Here is a 17,218-nt window from a genome sequence, read left to right on the forward strand (position 1 = left end):
AAATAGAACTACTATATAAGCCAGCAATCCCACTCCTGGGCATATATCAGGAAAAAACCATAAGTCAAAAACACACATGCACCCCAATGTTCATTGCAGCACTATTTACAATAGCCAGGATATGGGAGTAAACTAAATGTCCATCAGCAGAGGAATAGATAAAACAGATGTTGCAAATGCACATATATATAATGGAATACTTCTCAGCCATAAAAACAGTGAAATAATGTCAAATATTTGCAGCAATATGGATGAACCTAGAGACTGTCATAGTCAGTGAAGTAAGACAGAGAAAGACAAATATTATGATATCACTTATATGTGAAATCTAAAAAAAAAGGTACAAATGAATTTATCTACAAAACAGATATAGAGTTACAGATGCAGAAACTAAACTTGCAGTTACTATGGAGTAAGGGGGAATGGGTTAAAGGGGAGATTGAGATTGACATATACCCACTACTATATATAAAATAGATAACTAATAAGGACTTACTGTACAGCACAGGGAGCTCTACTCAATATTCTGTAATGATCTATATGGGAGAAGAATTTAAAACAGAGTGGGTGAGATGCTAAGTCACTTCAGTCGTGTCCGACTCTGTGCGACCCCATAGACGGCAGCCCACCAGGCTCCCCCGTCCCCAGGATTCTCCAGGCAAGAACACCGGAGTGGGTTGCCATTTCCTTCTCCAGTGCATGAAAGTGAAAAGTGAAAAGTGAAAGTGAAGTCGCTCAGTCATGTCCGACTCCTAGAGACCCCAGGACCAGGCTCCTCCATCCATGGGATTTTCCAGGCATGAGTACTGGAGTGGGGTGCCATTGCCTTCTCCGAACAGAGTGGGTACATGTTTGTATATAACTGATTCAATTCGTTGTACACCTGACACTATCACAACATTGTAAATCACCTATAGTGTAATAAAATATTGTTAAAAATGAAAAAGATTTTCCTAATAAGGCAACGTAATTCCATTGGAGAAAAACTTAGAAGACAAGACTCATTCAAATTAGAGAAATAAAAATCTATAAATCTTCACAGTACAAAATGCTATCCAAAGCAAGGACTAAAGATGGCAGAAAGTGAAGAGTAACTAAGAAGCCTCTTGATGAAAGTGAAAGAGGAGAGTGAAAAAGTTGGCTTAAAGCTCAATATTCAGAAAACGAAGATCATGGCATCTGGTCCCATCACTTCACGGGAAATAGATGGGGAAACAGTGGAAACAGTGCCAGACTTTCTTTTTTGGGGCTCCAAAATCACTGCCGATGGTGACTGCAGCCATGAAATTAAAAGATGCTTACTTTTTGTAAGAAAAGTTATGACCAACCTAGATAGCATATTCAAAAACAGAGACGTTACTTTGCCAACAAAGGTTCGTCTAGTCAAGTCTATGGTTTTTCCAGTGGTCTTGTATGGATGTGAGAGTTGGACTGTGAAGAAGGCTGAGTGCCGAAGAATTGATGCTTTTGAACTGTGGTGTTGGAGAAGACTCTTGAGAGTCCCTTGGACTGCAAGGAGATCCAGCCAGTCCATTCTGAAGGAGATTAGGATTTCTTTGGAAGGAATGATGCTAAAGCTGAAACTCCAGTACTTTGGCCACCTCATGTGAAGAGTTGACTCATTGGAAAAGACTCTGATGCTGGGAGGGATTGGGGGCAGGAGGAGAAGGGGACGACGGAGGATGAGATGGCTGGATGGCATCACTGACTCGATGGATGTGAGTCTGAGTGAACTCCTGGAGTTGGTGATGGACAGGGAGGCCTGGCGTGCTGCAGTTCATGGGGTCGCAAAGAGTTGGACATGACTGAGTGAATGAACTGAACTGAACTGAAGACAATGAAAATAAAAATTTATACTTAGAGACAAATGTTAACTGAGAAAATGGAAAGTGCATCACATTTTTGGTATAGAAGGCATAATACAGCATAGATTTCATGATTAATAAAATGGATTTACAAATATCAAAATCACACATCACATGATTAAACTGAGGAAAAGAAGTCTGAATTTTATGTCATCATCCTACAACTTGGAAGTAGGAAGCAACAAGTACAAGTAAACAACCCCCTGAGAAGAGGAGAGATCTAGACCCTTCCCAGGACATTCACTTTTCTCCTTTTCCTGTTGCATTAATATTAACGAGTCTCCAGAGACTGGGCCAACATGGACCAACTGGTGAACGATGAGCTTTGAGCACTGATCCCTAAGGTCATACCATTGTGAATAACTGTCAGTGCTTCCAGCTCACTAATTTGCCTGTTCTAATATTGTGAGTCCACTCCTATGTCTCCATCCTTTGTAGGAACCCACATCAGAAGGTCCAGCCTGAGTGTGTCTTCCTGACCATCCTGAGGAGGAACCCTGAGACTTCATCACACACCACGCAGGAGACAGGCAGTGAGTCTGTGCTCCTTGGTCATGTTCTAGCAGAGATGCAGCCCAGCCCAGTAAGTAAGACAGGGATGGATGAAGGGAATGTTGAGAACATGAATTTTTCCACTATAAGACAAATGTAACAGTTGGGATAGACAGGTGGGAGGACACCAGTATACAAATTTCAGATTAGAGCCCTGTGATCTTCACGATCCTTGCTCCAGTTAGGGTGTGAGAACTCTCATTCAGAGTCCTGCTTCCACCATCACTGGTTCTGACTCTGGCTGGCACCCCACCCAACAAAGCAGCCAATGGGTCTCTGTAACCTTCCCCTGAGCACTTCAATTCATTATGAAAGCAGTCATGGGGAGACTGAGTAGGATGACATTAATTAAAGTATCAGGTACTGTTATTCAAGGCTTCCTAAGTGTCAGGCTCTGGGGTGTGTTTTTGTGTTTCTTGGTTGATTACATCTGCATCATCTCTTCCAAATTATAAGTGCACATATTATTTTTTTTTAATTTTATTTTATTTTTAAACTTTACAATATTGTATTAGTTTTGCCAAATATCGAAATGAATCCACCACAGGTATACCTGTGTTCCCCATCCTGAGCCCTCCTCCCTCCTCCCTCCCCATACCCTCCCTCTGGGTCATCCCAGTGCACCAGCCACAGGCATCCAGTATCGTGCATCGAACCTGGACTGGCGACTCGTTTCATATATGATATTATACATGTTTCAGTGCCATTCTCCCAAATCCCCCCACCCTCTCCCTCTCCCACAGAGTTCATAAGACTGATCTATACATCACTGTCTCTTTTGCTGTCTCGTACACAGGGTTATTGTTACCATCTTTATAAATTCCATATATATGCATTAGTATACTGTATAGGTGTTTTTCTTTCTGGCTTACTTCACTCTGTATAATAGGTTCCAGTTTCATCCATCTCATTAGAACTGATTCAAATGTATTCTTTTTAATTGCTGAGTAATACTCCATTGTGTATATGTACCATAGCTTTCTCATCCATTCATCTGCTGATGGGCATCTAGGTTGCTTCCATGTCCTGGCTATTATAAACAGTGCTGCGATGAACATTGGGGTACACGTGTCTCTTTCCCTTCTGGTTTCCTCAGTGTGTATGCCCAGCAGTGGGATTGCTGGGTCATAAGGAAGTTCTATTTCCAGTTTTTTAAGGAATCTCCACACTGTTCTCCATAGTGACTATACTAGTTTGCGTTCCCACCAACAGTGTAAGAAGGTTCCCTTTTCTCCACACCCTCTCCAGCATTTATTGCTTGTAGACTTTTGGATTGCAGCCATTCTGACTGGTGTGAAATGATACCTCATAGTGGTCTTGATGTGCATTTCTCTGATAATGAGTGATGTTTAGCATCTTTTCATGTGTTTGTTAGCCATCTGTATGTCTTCTTTGGAGAAATGTCTATTTAGTTCTTTGGCCCATTTTTTGATTGGGTTATTTATTTTTCTGGAGTTGAGCTGTAGGAGTTGCTTGTATATTTTTGGATTAGTTGTTTGTCAGTTGCTTCATTTGCTATTATTTTCTCCCATTCTGAAGGCTGCCTTTTCACCTTGCTAATAGTTTCCTTTGTTGTGCAGAAGCTTTTAAGGTTAATTAGGTCCCATTTGTTTATTTTTGCTTTTATTTCCAATATTCTGGGAGGTGGGTCATAGAGGATCCTGCTGTGATGTATGTCGGAGAGTGTTTTGCCTATGTTCTCCTCTAGGAGTTTTATAGTTTCTGGTCTTAGGTTGAGATCTTTAATCCATTTTGAGTTTATTTTTGTGTATGGTGTTAGAAAGTGTTCTAGTTTCATTCTTTTACAAGTGGTTGACCAGTTTTCCCAGCACCACTTGTTAAAGAGATTGTCTTTAATCCATTGTATATTCTTGCCTCCTTTGGAGGACACTAATAGGTGGAGAAATATACCATGTTCATGGATTGGAAGAATCAATATAGTGAAAATGAGTATACTACCCAAAGCAATTTATAGATTCAATGCAATCCCTATCAAGCTACCAACGGTTCTTCACAGAGCTAGAACAAATAATTTCACAATTTGTATGGAAATACAAAAAACCTCGAATAGCCAAAGCTATCTTGAGAAAAAAGAATGGAACTGGAGGAATCAACCTACCTGACTTCAGGCTCTATTACAAAGCCACAGTTATTATTATTTTATTAAGAAGAAAGAAGGACAATATTTTTTTTCACTGCCTGCCCTAGGCTCACCTCCAGGGATGTGTGAGTCTGGTGGGCTGCAGGCAAGGCAGCCAGGCATAGGTCCCAGGCACGGGAGCTGCTGAAGGGCAGGTCCTGGCACATGCCTGAAGCCTGGGCTGGCCAGCTCCCCCCCTGGGTGCAGAGAAACATGGTGAATGCAGGGCAGAGGGGCTGCAACAGTTGAGGGGTGCACTCCTCCACATGTCTTCACAGCTCCTCAAGAAGCACATTTTATGTCACATGTATCACGTCATGAGGTAGAAAATGTTAAAACCTCTTTGAAGCCAGTCACCCTGGGAAGGCTGATTCCAGACACAGAGCACCTGGGCTATTTTTCTGTTTTCACCCAGTCCTGTCACTTCCCTGTCAGCCCTGGTAGAGACTCCCTGCTCATTATGCCCCTTCCCTTGGAGTTTTCTGGAGGACACAGAAGAAGGGAGTGGGTAGCACTTGCTGCATCAACTTTAGGAGGAATGTCTGAGATCACAGGCAAAGGTCAAAGAAATAATTGGCACCTGAAATTTTCAGGGTAGATCTCTCTGTTGATGCTGTTCCTTGATTTCACATCATCTATCCACTTTCTCCTCTGTATTTATAATCAACTGAATCAATCATGAAAAGAGACATAAATATCAGAGTCTTGGTTTCTGGAAACTGAAAACAGTTCAAAATAATATACCCCAGGTGCATCTGTTGTTATACCTCTGTACTCCTGCTGAAAACTTTCAAAAACAGTGAAATTTAGGGCAGGACTCAGAGAAGAAAAATGGAATTTTGAATTCTATAGCTCTACCAATTCTTCGTGTGCTATGGGGAAATTTCTTAGAATCTGTGAGATTTAGGATTATCAACTGGGTTGATTCCTCATTGATACAAACCCACTGAATTAGGACTAAACAAATAATTGTTGCCCTCTCTTCAATAACTATGTGATGGATGCATAAAGAAAGTGCAAAATACCTTTTTGATATTTTGTTCCTAATAATGATTATGGTAATTCTCACATCATCAGATTTAAACATTTGTTGATCTGATGTTATGGTTTCCCTATATCCCTGACAGGACATTTTATTTTTGTTTATACAAGTATATCCTTCAAATATGAAGAGAACTGAGTGAGGGTCATTTATTTCTGATTCCCCAGAGCCTATAACTTGATAGCACAGAAGTGGCCCCAAGAATTAAAAAAAAAAAAAAACTCAGTTAAGTGTTGAATAAACCCTTCCAGTTTTCACAGAAACAAAGTGTGGGCAATATAGCTTTTGCATAGTGCACCATTCATGCCAGTGTTGTCATCCTTTTCAGAATATCCCATAGGACTAGAGACAAAATAAAATAGTATTTGTTTTTATGTCATGGACTTTCTATAGGACCTATTATTTTCCATTTAATCTTCAGATTTCAATGATCAAAACACCATTTCAGAAGTTTTTATAAGTATAGGGGGAAAAGAGTCAGAAAATATGGGGACAGTACATTTTACTGCACTTGCAGAGACATATTTTAAAATTTTCTATCATTCCATGCTCTGGTGTCCTGGCACAGGAAAGGCTTTGAACTCTTCTGTCATATAATCCATTCTGCTGCTGCTGCTGTTTAGTTGCTAAAGTGGTGTCCAGCTCTTTGCAACCCCATGGACTGTAGCCCATCAGGCTTCTCTGTCCATGAGATTTCTCAGGCAAGAATACTGGACTGGGTTGCCATTTCCTTCTCCAGGGGATCTTCCCAACCCAGCGATCGAACCCACAACTCCTGCATTGGCAGGAGGATTCTTTACCACTGAACCACCTGGGAAGCCCAATAGTCCTCTTCAGTTCAGTTCAGTTTAGTTCAGTCGCTCAGTCATGTCCAACTCTTTGCAACCCCATGAATCGCAGCACGCCAGGCCTCCCTGTCCAACATCAACTCCTGGAGTTCACTCAAACTCATGTCCATCGAGTCGGAAATGCCATCCAGCCATCTCATCCTCTGTTGTCCCCTTCTCCTCCTGCCCCCAATCCCTCCCAGCATCAGGGTCTTTTCCAATGAGTCAACTCTTCACATGAGGTGGCCAAAGTACTGGAGTTTCAGCTTTAGCATCAGTCCTTCCAATGAACACCAAGGACTGATCTCCTTTAGAATGGACTGGTTGAATCTTGCAGTCCAAGGGACTCTCAAGAGTCTTCTCCAGCACCACAGTTCAAAAGCATCAATTCTTCGGTGCCCAGTTTTATTCACAGTCCAACTCTCACATCCATACATGACTACTGGAAAAACCATAGCCTTAACTAGATGGACCTTTGTTGACAAAGTAATGTCTCTGCTTTTGAATATGCTATTTAGGTTGGTCATAACTTTCCTTCCAAAGAGTAAGTGTCTTTTAATTTCATGGCTGCAATCTGCAGTGATTTTGGAGCCCCCCCAAAATAAAATCTGACACTGTTTCCACTGTTTCCCCCATCTACAGTCCTCTTAGATAGGTTCAATTATTGTCTAACTGACAGATAAGGAATCTTCCCAGATGTGTTTATATTATTTATTTTGAATGTTTCTCAATTAAATCATGGGAGAAGGCAATGGCAACCCACTCTGGTATTCTTGCCTGGAAAATCCCATGGACGGAAGAACCTGGTGGGCTACAGTCCAAGGGGTCGCTAAGAGTCAGACATGACTGAGCCTCTTCATTATCACTTTTCACTTTTATGCACTGGAGGAGGAAATGGCAACCCACTCCAGTATTCTTGCCTGGAGAATCCCAGGGATGGGGGAGCCTGGTGGGCTGCCGTCTATGGGGTCACACAGAGTCGAACACGACTGAAGCAACTTAGCAGCAGCAGCAATTAAATCATAGTATGGCATGCCAAAATAATGAACCTGAATTACTTTGAGGCAGCAGAATCAAGGGAATTGCAATCTCTTGGTCAGGAAGGACTCACATGAAAATCTGTTAGTAGACATAAGGCAGGTTGTGGGAACTTTCCCAGGTGCCAAATTTGTCAACCATAGACAGGAGGGTTTAGACCAGGAAAGGAAGACCACCTGGTACATGAAAATGGGCTCAACATGGCTAATACCAGGAAACTCACGTCAAAAACCCAATCAAATACCACTTTTCATATGTTGAGATGTTTATTATAAAGAAAAAAAAGACATGTTCCTTGGAGGATGTGGAGATAAGGGAACTGTTGTGTGTGGTTGGTGAGAATGAATATTGGTACAGTCATTACAGGAAAGAGAAGGGAGGTTCCTTAACAACAAAAACTTACTAATTGAAATAGAACTACCATAGGATACAGCAATCCCACTTCAGGATATATGCCAAAGAAGAGATAATCTGCTTTTACATGTCATTATGATATTATTTGAAATAGTGAAACCATGAAAACACTTAAAGTGTCTGTTGAAAGATGAATAAAGAAAATGTAGTATGTATATATGTGTGTATATGTAAGCAAAGAAATATTATTCAGCCAGGAAAAGAAGGAAATTCTGCCATTTGTGACAACATGGGTGGACCTAGAGAATATTATGCTTATTAAAATACATACAACAGACATAGACAGTCAATATCATATGATCTCACTTATGTGTGGAAGTTAAGAAAATCAAACTCTTAGGGCCATAGATTAGAACTGTAGTTGTGAGGAGATGCTGGTGGAGAGAGTAGGGAGATTTTGGTCAAAGGGTACAAACTTTCAGTTATAAAATGAATACATTCTGGGGAGCTAGTACACCGCCTGGTGACTATAGCTAATAATTTTGTATTATATTCTTGAAATATGCTAATAGAGATTTCCTTAACTATTACTATAAACACACACACACAAATAAAAAAGATGTGAGGTGACAGATATGTTAATTAACCTGACTATGGTAACCATTCACAATGTGTACATATATTAAATCACCATTTTGGACATCTTTTAAGAAATTTCCCATTGCACAACCCAAATATATGCAATTTTGTCAGTCAACTTCAGTAAACTGAAAAAAGAAAAACAATGATGTAGTTAATCTGCCAGTACAGAATAGGGTCCAAAAACAGTAAAGTGGTCTCACATATCAGACATTTTACTGAGATGGTATTGGACTGAAACAAACAAGCCTGTATAAAATAAAAAAGTTCAATATTAGTGTATAGGAATGCAAGGGATTTCTGTGTGTTGATTTTATATCCTGCAACTTTACTATAATCATTGATTAGTTCTAGTAATTTTCTGGTGGAGTCTTTAGGGTTTTCTATGTAGAGGATCATGTCATCTGCAAATAGTGAGAGTTTTACTTCTTCTTTTCCAATTTGGATTCCTTTTATTTCTTTTTCTGCTCTGTGGTGGATTCATTTTGATATTTGGCAAAACTAATACAATTATGTAAAGTTTAAAAATAAAATAAAATTAATTAAAAATAAAATAAAAAAGTTCAAGTAGGTTTCTTAAATTTTGTTACCATTTAATCATTGACAATCCTTGGTACACTGATAACATCTTCATAGTCACGAATGCTGTATTATGTGCACTTAATTAATTATCTTACAATAAATGACTCAACATAAAAAAAATAAACCATACTGATTGAAATTTGAAGTCCACCATAGTCAAAGATATGAAGTATATATTAAGTGGCTTTTAAAACATAACCCTGAGATTTGAGTAATCACTCATTTCATGAAAGAGGGAAGGCAGAGAAACCAAATAATGATAAAACTTTGAATAGCATATAAAATATTTTCTGATTATGAACTTCAGCTTTAATTTAGAATCTAGATGACATAGTCCTGTGTTTCATAGAGATCTGTAAATATTCTAAATAAAAGAAATATCTAGAATTGCATTTGAATAAAATGTAACTATATCTAAGTCTATTTAAATTGAAATTATATTTTTCCTTAAAGGGGGAAGTTTCTCATTCTGTATTATGTCTAAAAAAGTAAGCTGTATTTAACTGAGATCATGGATATGGCTGTATTACCTCTAATGTGCTTGTTCCCTTTCATCTTTCAGTGAAGTCTTATAAAATAAGACTTTGTAGACAGAGGTGAATAACACAGAAATCAATGAGGAAACAGTTCTAAGCAGATAGAAACTGTCATAATAATGACAGTTATATAATGAGAAATAATTCTGAAGGAACTGGGGTGTATGATCTTAGAAATGAATTGCTTGAATCCAAAATATGGACACAGTGTGCAAGGCCCGTTACTTAATTCCTATTTTTTCAGCCCTCTTTTATTTTTTCCAAAGGTGTCTAATCTACACAGAACTGGAAATCTAACCAGTGTCTCAGAATTCTTCCTCCTGGGCCTCTCAGATGATCCAGAACTACAGCCTTTGCTCTTTATCCTCTTCCTGTCTATGTACCTGGTCACCATTTTAGGAAACCTGTTCATCATCCTGGCTGTCACCTCTGACCCCCACCTCCACACCCCCATGTACTTCTTTCTCTCCAACCTGTCCTTGGCTGACATTGGTTTGGTCTCCACCACAGTCCCCAAGATGATTGTGAATATCCAAACTCACAGCAGAGTCATCTCCTATGAAGGCTGCCTGACACAGATGTCTATTTTTCTCCTTTTTGGATGTATGGATAGTACTCTTCTCACTGCAATGGCTTATGACCGGTTTGTGGCCATCTGTCATCCACTGTACTACATGGCCATCATGAACCCACGCCTCTGCTGTCTGTTAGTTTTGGTGTCTTTTTTTGTTAGTCTTTTGGAGTCACAGCTGCACAATTGGATTGTGCTTCAACTCACCTGCTTCAAATATGTAGAAATCTCTAATTTCTTCTGTCACCCTTCTCAACTCCTCAAGCTTGCCTGTTGTGACACTTTCACCAATAACATAGTCATGTATACTGCTGGTGCCATCTTCGGTTTTCTTCCTATCTCAGGGATCTTTTTCTCTTACTGTAAAATTCTCTCCTCTGTTCTGAGAGTCCCCTCATCAGGTGGCACGAATAAAGCCTTCTCCACCTGTGGTTCTCACCTGGCAGTTGTTTGTTTATTTTACATAACAAGCATTGATGTGTATCTCAGTTCAGCCATCTCACAATCTTCTAGGAAGTTTGCAGTGGCCTCAGTGATGTACACTGTGCTCACTCCCATGCTGAACCCCTTCATCTACAGTCTGAGGAACAAGGACATCAAAAGGGCCATGCGGAGGTTTCTCAGCAAAATGTTCTACACTTAGTACCTGTGTTATCCATTTGGAGGGTAGGTTGCAAAATGTAGCAAGATTAAATCTAGACCTGAAAATTCTACCTCTCTCATACATCAGTTTTTGTAGCTCTCATGGCTTTACTTCTCCTTTTGCTTAACCTCATAGTTAAATATTACTTTTCTTTTATGTCTTTAATGTGATGGGTGAGATTTCTAGGATTCTTGTGCATCAAAATCATTCCTTGGCTGAATATTTTTTTTTCTTTTTTTTAAATTGGGAGGTGATTGCTTTACAATATTGTGTTGGCCTCTGCCATACATCAACATGAATCAGCCATAGGTATGCATATGTCCCCTCCCCCTGAAACCCACTCCCATCTCCTACCCCATCCCACCTCTCTAGGTTGTCACAGAGAACTGGGCTGAGCTCCCTGTGTCACATAGCAAATTCCCACTTGGTATCTGTTTTCCCTATGGTCATGTATATATTTCCATGCTACTCTCTCAATTCAACCCACCCTCTCCTTCCCCTACTGTGTCCATAAGTCTATTCTCTCTGTGAGTCCATTACTGCTTTGACTGAATCTTACTGCCTCTACAGAGATTATACAGATTATCTTTTGTGGCCCAAGCATCCTCAAAAGATGAATAATTCCCTTTTAGTATATTGAAAATTTATAAGTTTTTCACAGCTCTTGTGTATTTTCTGCAGTAAATTCTATTTTTCAAATTTGTTTACATAGGTTATGTGTGAATATTCATGTCACTGCTTCTCAGCCTTGGGTTTTATTGAAATCATCTGGGGACTTCAAAATACTGTTCACTGGGTCTAACCACAATCAAATATTCTGATTTAATTAGACTTGGGTGTGGTCTGAGCATAAGGAATTTTAAAAGCACTCAAGTGTTTCTGGTATATGGCCAAGGTTGAAAACTACCAACTCAAATCAGATCTTTCATTCAAAGGTGACCTGTATACCTTGGGTCCTAACTGCTCATGAACAAATGCTGAACATCCAGAAGAGAACAGAGCTCAGAGGGGAAGCTATGAAGACCCTGATGTAGTAATAGGCAATGTGTTTACCATGTTATTTCTGATCATTTTCTTCACTTAGCTTCTCTACATCATACTAGGCTTTGCTTTGGGGTGGGGCTCTTGAAATCACTATTTTTCATCTTCTTCCATCTTACATATATTCAACAGTGGTCAGTAAAATTCTCTTTGCCCTAAGAGCTAAAGTGTTCCCTTCATGCCCCTCAAATCAAGTCTTCCTTCACTTATGATGGCTATGTTATTACTTTACATTTTTTAAATTTTCAGTCTTTCAATATCTCTTTAGCTGACTCTCTGTATTAAATTCTCTTTATTAAAATGACTAATTGGTTTCTCTTTTCTTGACTGAACCCCAACTGATATTGTAGCATGAGTACAAAAGTATATTTTGGGGTCTTCCCAGGTGGTCCTGTGGTTGGGAACCCGCCTTCCAATGCAGGAGACACAGGTTCAATCCCTGGTCAGGGATCTGAGATCCCACGTGCCACAGGGCAAGTAAGCCCATGTGCCAGAACTAGATAACCCAAGTGCCACAACTAAGATGTGACTAAAAGGTGACACAGCAAAACATTTTTTTAAAATCAGTATTGTTTTGAAAAAGTGTATTTTGAGGCATCTGAAATTGAAGATGCAAAATGTGCACAGGGAAGAAAGGTTGTCAAAAATATGTCTTAGTCTGGGGTATGCACTTGGAAAATAGGTTGGCGATGTCATATTTCAATTGCTGTGTGACTCCAATGATATCCAAGGTACATTCAGTCACCCCAGTCTTCACAATAAGTTTATCTTCTTTCACATTACTTAGGAGTGCAAATAGCCCAGTTGTCAACAAAGGGGAGTTTATTCCTTTTATTAATACTAGAAACAGCCTGGTTAGAGCTTCATTTGAATACCATGGCTTTCTGTCCAATAACTCGAGTCTTAGTGTTCCTGTTGAGTTCTACAAGATGACTATCCATCACTTCATAGATACATCACACATTGTTTTGTAGTGGTAATATTGGCCATCTGAAAATAATATTATGCAAAACTAGTTTAATTTACTTTGCATTTTACCACTTAAGATCACCACAAGCTCCACTGATGAGTAACTTTGATATTAAAGAAAAGATACACTTGACATAGGATAGATTCCTATTAGATTTTGGGAAGAAATAGCACTCATTAAAAATTACTAAAATAGTATATCAGTATATCCACTTATGCAGATGACATGAGTTTGAGTGACCTCCAGCAGATAGTGAAGAACAGGGAAGCCTGGTTTACTGTAGTTCATGGGGTCACAAAGAGTCGGACACCACTTAACAACTGAGCAACAACAAAGTGATAGTCAACGAATCTTGGAAAAAATCCAAGTAATCCTACTTTGAGTGTATATGTGTATGTGTTTGTGTAGTTTAATTTCTACTTTATGTTCTGTTAAATTTACAACCTCTTATTTTCTTATTAAATAATATTAAATCCTCACATCAAATGATTAAAGGAAATTTAAATCTAAAAATATTATAAATGAAAGTACACACCAGAATACTAATCTAGATGTACTACAACATTCATGAAATGTTTTTCCACAACATTCACAATTGGTCAAATGGGAGTAAATAAACTCTATTTCTATGAGTTCAGTAATTCAGATTCCACAGATAAGGGAAACCATACATTCCATGTCTTTCCTTGTCTGACTTATTTCTTTTAGCATAATGCCCCTAAATTCATCCATATTGTAATGAATGTAATTCATCCATATTGTAATGAATAGCATAGTTTTCTGCTTTCTCATGGCTGAATAATATTCCATTGTATGTGCTGAATATTTGTCACATTTTCTTTATCCTTAATTCATTCATGGATACTAGGTTGTTTCCAGTTTTTGCTCTGGTGAATGATTCTTCAGTGAGTATGGGGATGCAGTTATCTCTTTGAGATAGTTATGTCATCTCCTTTGGACACACACCCAGGTGTATTATGCGATATTATGCCCATATTATGTATGGACACACAATCGCTGTATTATGCGATAGTTCTATTTAAGATTTTTGAGGAACTCTGCTCTGTTGTTGGTAGTGGGCTGCACATTCCCATAAACAGTGCATGAGGATTCCTTTTTCTGCACATATTTGCCAGCATTTGTTAACTTTTATCTTTTTGATAATAGCCACTTTAACAGGTGTGAGGTGAAGATTTCGCTTCCCAATGTCAGACCCCAGGCTCGGGTGCCCAAAATGTGGTTCAAACCCCTCACTCCCCAGGAAGGATACCCCAGCCTGTGTTATATCACACTCCTTCTCTTCTGTGTCACATCCTAGAGGCACAGATCCCAACCTGAACACTTCTCCCACCTTCCTACCCAACTCCATGTGGGTATTTCTTTAAATTCTTTTTTCTTCAGAAGTATGTTTCTTTTTTTTTCTTGCCACAAAACATTATTTTTGTTTGTTTGTTCTTTAAATTTATTTATTTTTAATAGGAGGATAATTGCTTTACAATATTTTGTTGGTTTGTGACATATAGCAACATAAATCAGTCATAGGTATATGTACGTCCCCTGTTTCTTGAACCACCCTCCCACCTCCCATCCCGTCCCACCCCTCTAGGTTGTCACAGAGCACCAGATTTGAGCTCCATGCATGATACAGCAAATTTCCACTGGCTGTCTAGTTTTACATATGGTGTTACATGTTAGTTGCTCAATCATGCCTGACTCTTTGCGACCCCATGGACTGCAGCCCACCAGGCTTCTCTGTCCATGAGATTTTCCAGGCAAGGATACTGGAGTGGGTTGCCATTTCTTTCTCCAGGGGATCTTCCCAACCCAGGGATCGAACCCGCATTTCCTACACTACAGGCAAATTCTTTACCAACTGAGCTACAAGGGAAGCCCTTACGTATGGTAGTGTAGATGTTTTAATGCTACTGTCTCAGTTCATCCACCCTTCTCCTTCCCCCCATGTCCACATGTCTGTTCTCTATATCTGTGTCTCTGTTGCTGCCCTGCAGATAGGTTCTAGATATTTCTAGGTTCCATATATATGTGTTAATATACAATATTTGTTTTTCTCTTTTTGACTTACTTCATTCTGTATAACAGGCTCTAGGTTCATCCATCTCATTAGCTAGCACTGACTCAAATGTATTCCTTTTTAAGGCTGAGTAATATTCCATGGTATATATGTACCAGAACTGCTTTATCCATTCATCTATTGATGAACAATTGCAAATAGTGCTGAGATGAAGACTGGGGTACATGGGTCTTTTTCATTTGGTTTCTTCAGGGTATATGCCCAATAGTGAGATTGTTGGGTTATATGGTAGTTTTATTCCTAATTTTTTAAGAAATCTCCATACTCTTCTCCAAAGTCACTGTATCAATTTGCATTCCCATCAACAGTGCAAGAGGGTTCCCTTTTCTCCACACTCTCTCCAGTATTTATTGTTTGTAGATTTTTTCAATTATGGCCATTCTGACTGGTGTGAGGTGATACCTCATTGTAATATTGATTTGCATTTCTCTAATAATGAGCAATATTGAACATCTTTTCATGTGTTTATTAGCAATCTATATGTCTTCTTTGGAGAAATGTCTGTTTAGGTCTTCTGCCCACTTTTTGATTGGGTTGTTTTTCTGGTATTGAGCTGAATGAACTACTTGTATATTTTGGAGATTAATCCTTTGTCAGTTGTCTCTTTTGCTATTATTTTTTCCCATTCCAAGGATTGCCTTTTTACCTTGTTTATAGTTTCCTGCACTGTGCAAAAGCTTTTAAGATAGAAGTGTGTTTGTGAAGTTTCCAGTTTGGTTTTTGTAAGAATATCTCCACATTTTTGATGTGTTCCATGGGGAAGTGTGTTCAGGGTTCTCCTATGCACCATCCTCATCGCCTCCTGATAATGAAGGTAATTTTCAGTGAACATCTTGGAATTCATAAGTTACCTGATTTTGCAAATTGTGACCTTGAGTATAAAAGAAAACATCTTTCTGTTTAACTTTCTCATTTGTAGAATAGTGATAAGAAGTTCTTAACTGAGAAGGTGCTAGAAAGGAGGTAACCTAAAGTACTTGTTACAATAATGTTTTGACCTACTAATAGATCAATAATTGTACACTATCATATTCACCACTTTAATAGGTCAATGTGTCATTTCAACTTATGTGCTTTTCAGGCAGAAAAGTTGATTTTCCCCATCAGGTCCTCTAAATCTTTAACCCTGTGGAACAGTCATTTTTTTACTCTGGGGCATTCTGATTCCTCCTTTTTAATCACATACAGCTTAAAGCACTTGTGGATTAAGCAGATAATACGTGCACATGGTAATATGTAAATGAATGTTGACATCCCTCCTGTCATCTACTCTGAGGTTGATGTGTTTCAAATTAATTAATTGTGTACCATTAGCCCTTTATCCCGGATGCCTGACTGACCTTGACATTTTCTTGTTTACACAATAAGACCTTTACCAGGTTGAGGGCAGGGGCTGAATATCATTTGTTTGTACACTCAAATGTAACACATAAATGGCAGAGATTAGACATGGCTCTACTTTGTATAACATTGAACAAGTATTCTACTATGTTATAAGAAAAAGTGAAGGCAATTTAACATTTATTCTTCCTCTTAGGATCCCTTGACTTCTACAGACATATCTAAGAATTCCTGAGAGAGAGGGGGGAAAGTATGGTTTGCTCCTATTTATTATCAAGAACTTCACTGGGATCTGTTTCTCTCTCATAGTTACTGTAAGATTAAGACTCACAGAATAAAGTTAGTGTTTGAAATTTACTATAAATAACAATGAATAAGGAATGAGATAGAAATTTCTCAATTTCACATCAAGCAGTGAAAAGATTTCTGTTTCCTTAAAAGGTACTCATCATGTGAGGAGAAACTGAAAAAAGCTCATCACTAATTTTTACTACATAAACATCAGTATCTATGTTTGTCATCCACTGTGTCCTGTACACACATCTTTGGCCCTAATATCAGATCTCCTCTACACAATATGCCATGAGGTCAGTTAATATTATTTTTTCTATTGTACAAATATTTTAAATGTCCCCAACACTTACCTCCACTTTCTCCAATCCACCTCTGCTCATTTTCCACTTAGTAAAGGATATTCTCCGAGAGCATTGGGAAAAGGACAAAGCACATGTCACATTCATGGGACAAACATAACCACCACTGGTTTTCATATCCCATTTCCTGGAAATCATGTTTGCCAATGACCCTAGTACCTTATCCCTTCTATTCACGTGAAACAACTTCTGATTAGTAGCTCATTTTTGCCCTGCACTCATTATTTAAATGGCTCAACATTCAGTCTCTCCCTCTCCTATCCACCCCCAGATATCTGCCATGTGATCTCCTCTAAAAATACCCTTTTTCACTTATCACCACACAGGTAAAT

The 17,218-nt window shown here is 38.8% G+C and overlaps 1 protein-coding gene across 1 annotated transcript; it reads left to right on the plus strand.

Annotated features, from left to right (window-relative positions):
- The first annotated feature begins 1,568 nt into the window (after nucleotides 1-1,568).
- LOC106700890 (olfactory receptor 7E178-like) lies at nucleotides 1,569-10,789 on the plus strand. The gene is made up of 2 exons (XM_070374719.1): nucleotides 1,569-1,588; nucleotides 9,859-10,789. The coding sequence occupies exons 1-2, from the start codon at nucleotides 1,569-1,571 to the stop codon at nucleotides 10,787-10,789; spliced, it is 951 nt and encodes a 316-aa protein (XP_070230820.1).
- Nucleotides 10,790-17,218: the final 6,429 nt, after the last annotated feature.

The sequence above is a fragment of the Bos mutus genome, chromosome 7 (assembly GCF_027580195.1).
Source record: "Bos mutus isolate GX-2022 chromosome 7, NWIPB_WYAK_1.1, whole genome shotgun sequence".
NCBI classification, from domain to species: domain Eukaryota; kingdom Metazoa; phylum Chordata; class Mammalia; order Artiodactyla; family Bovidae; genus Bos; species Bos mutus.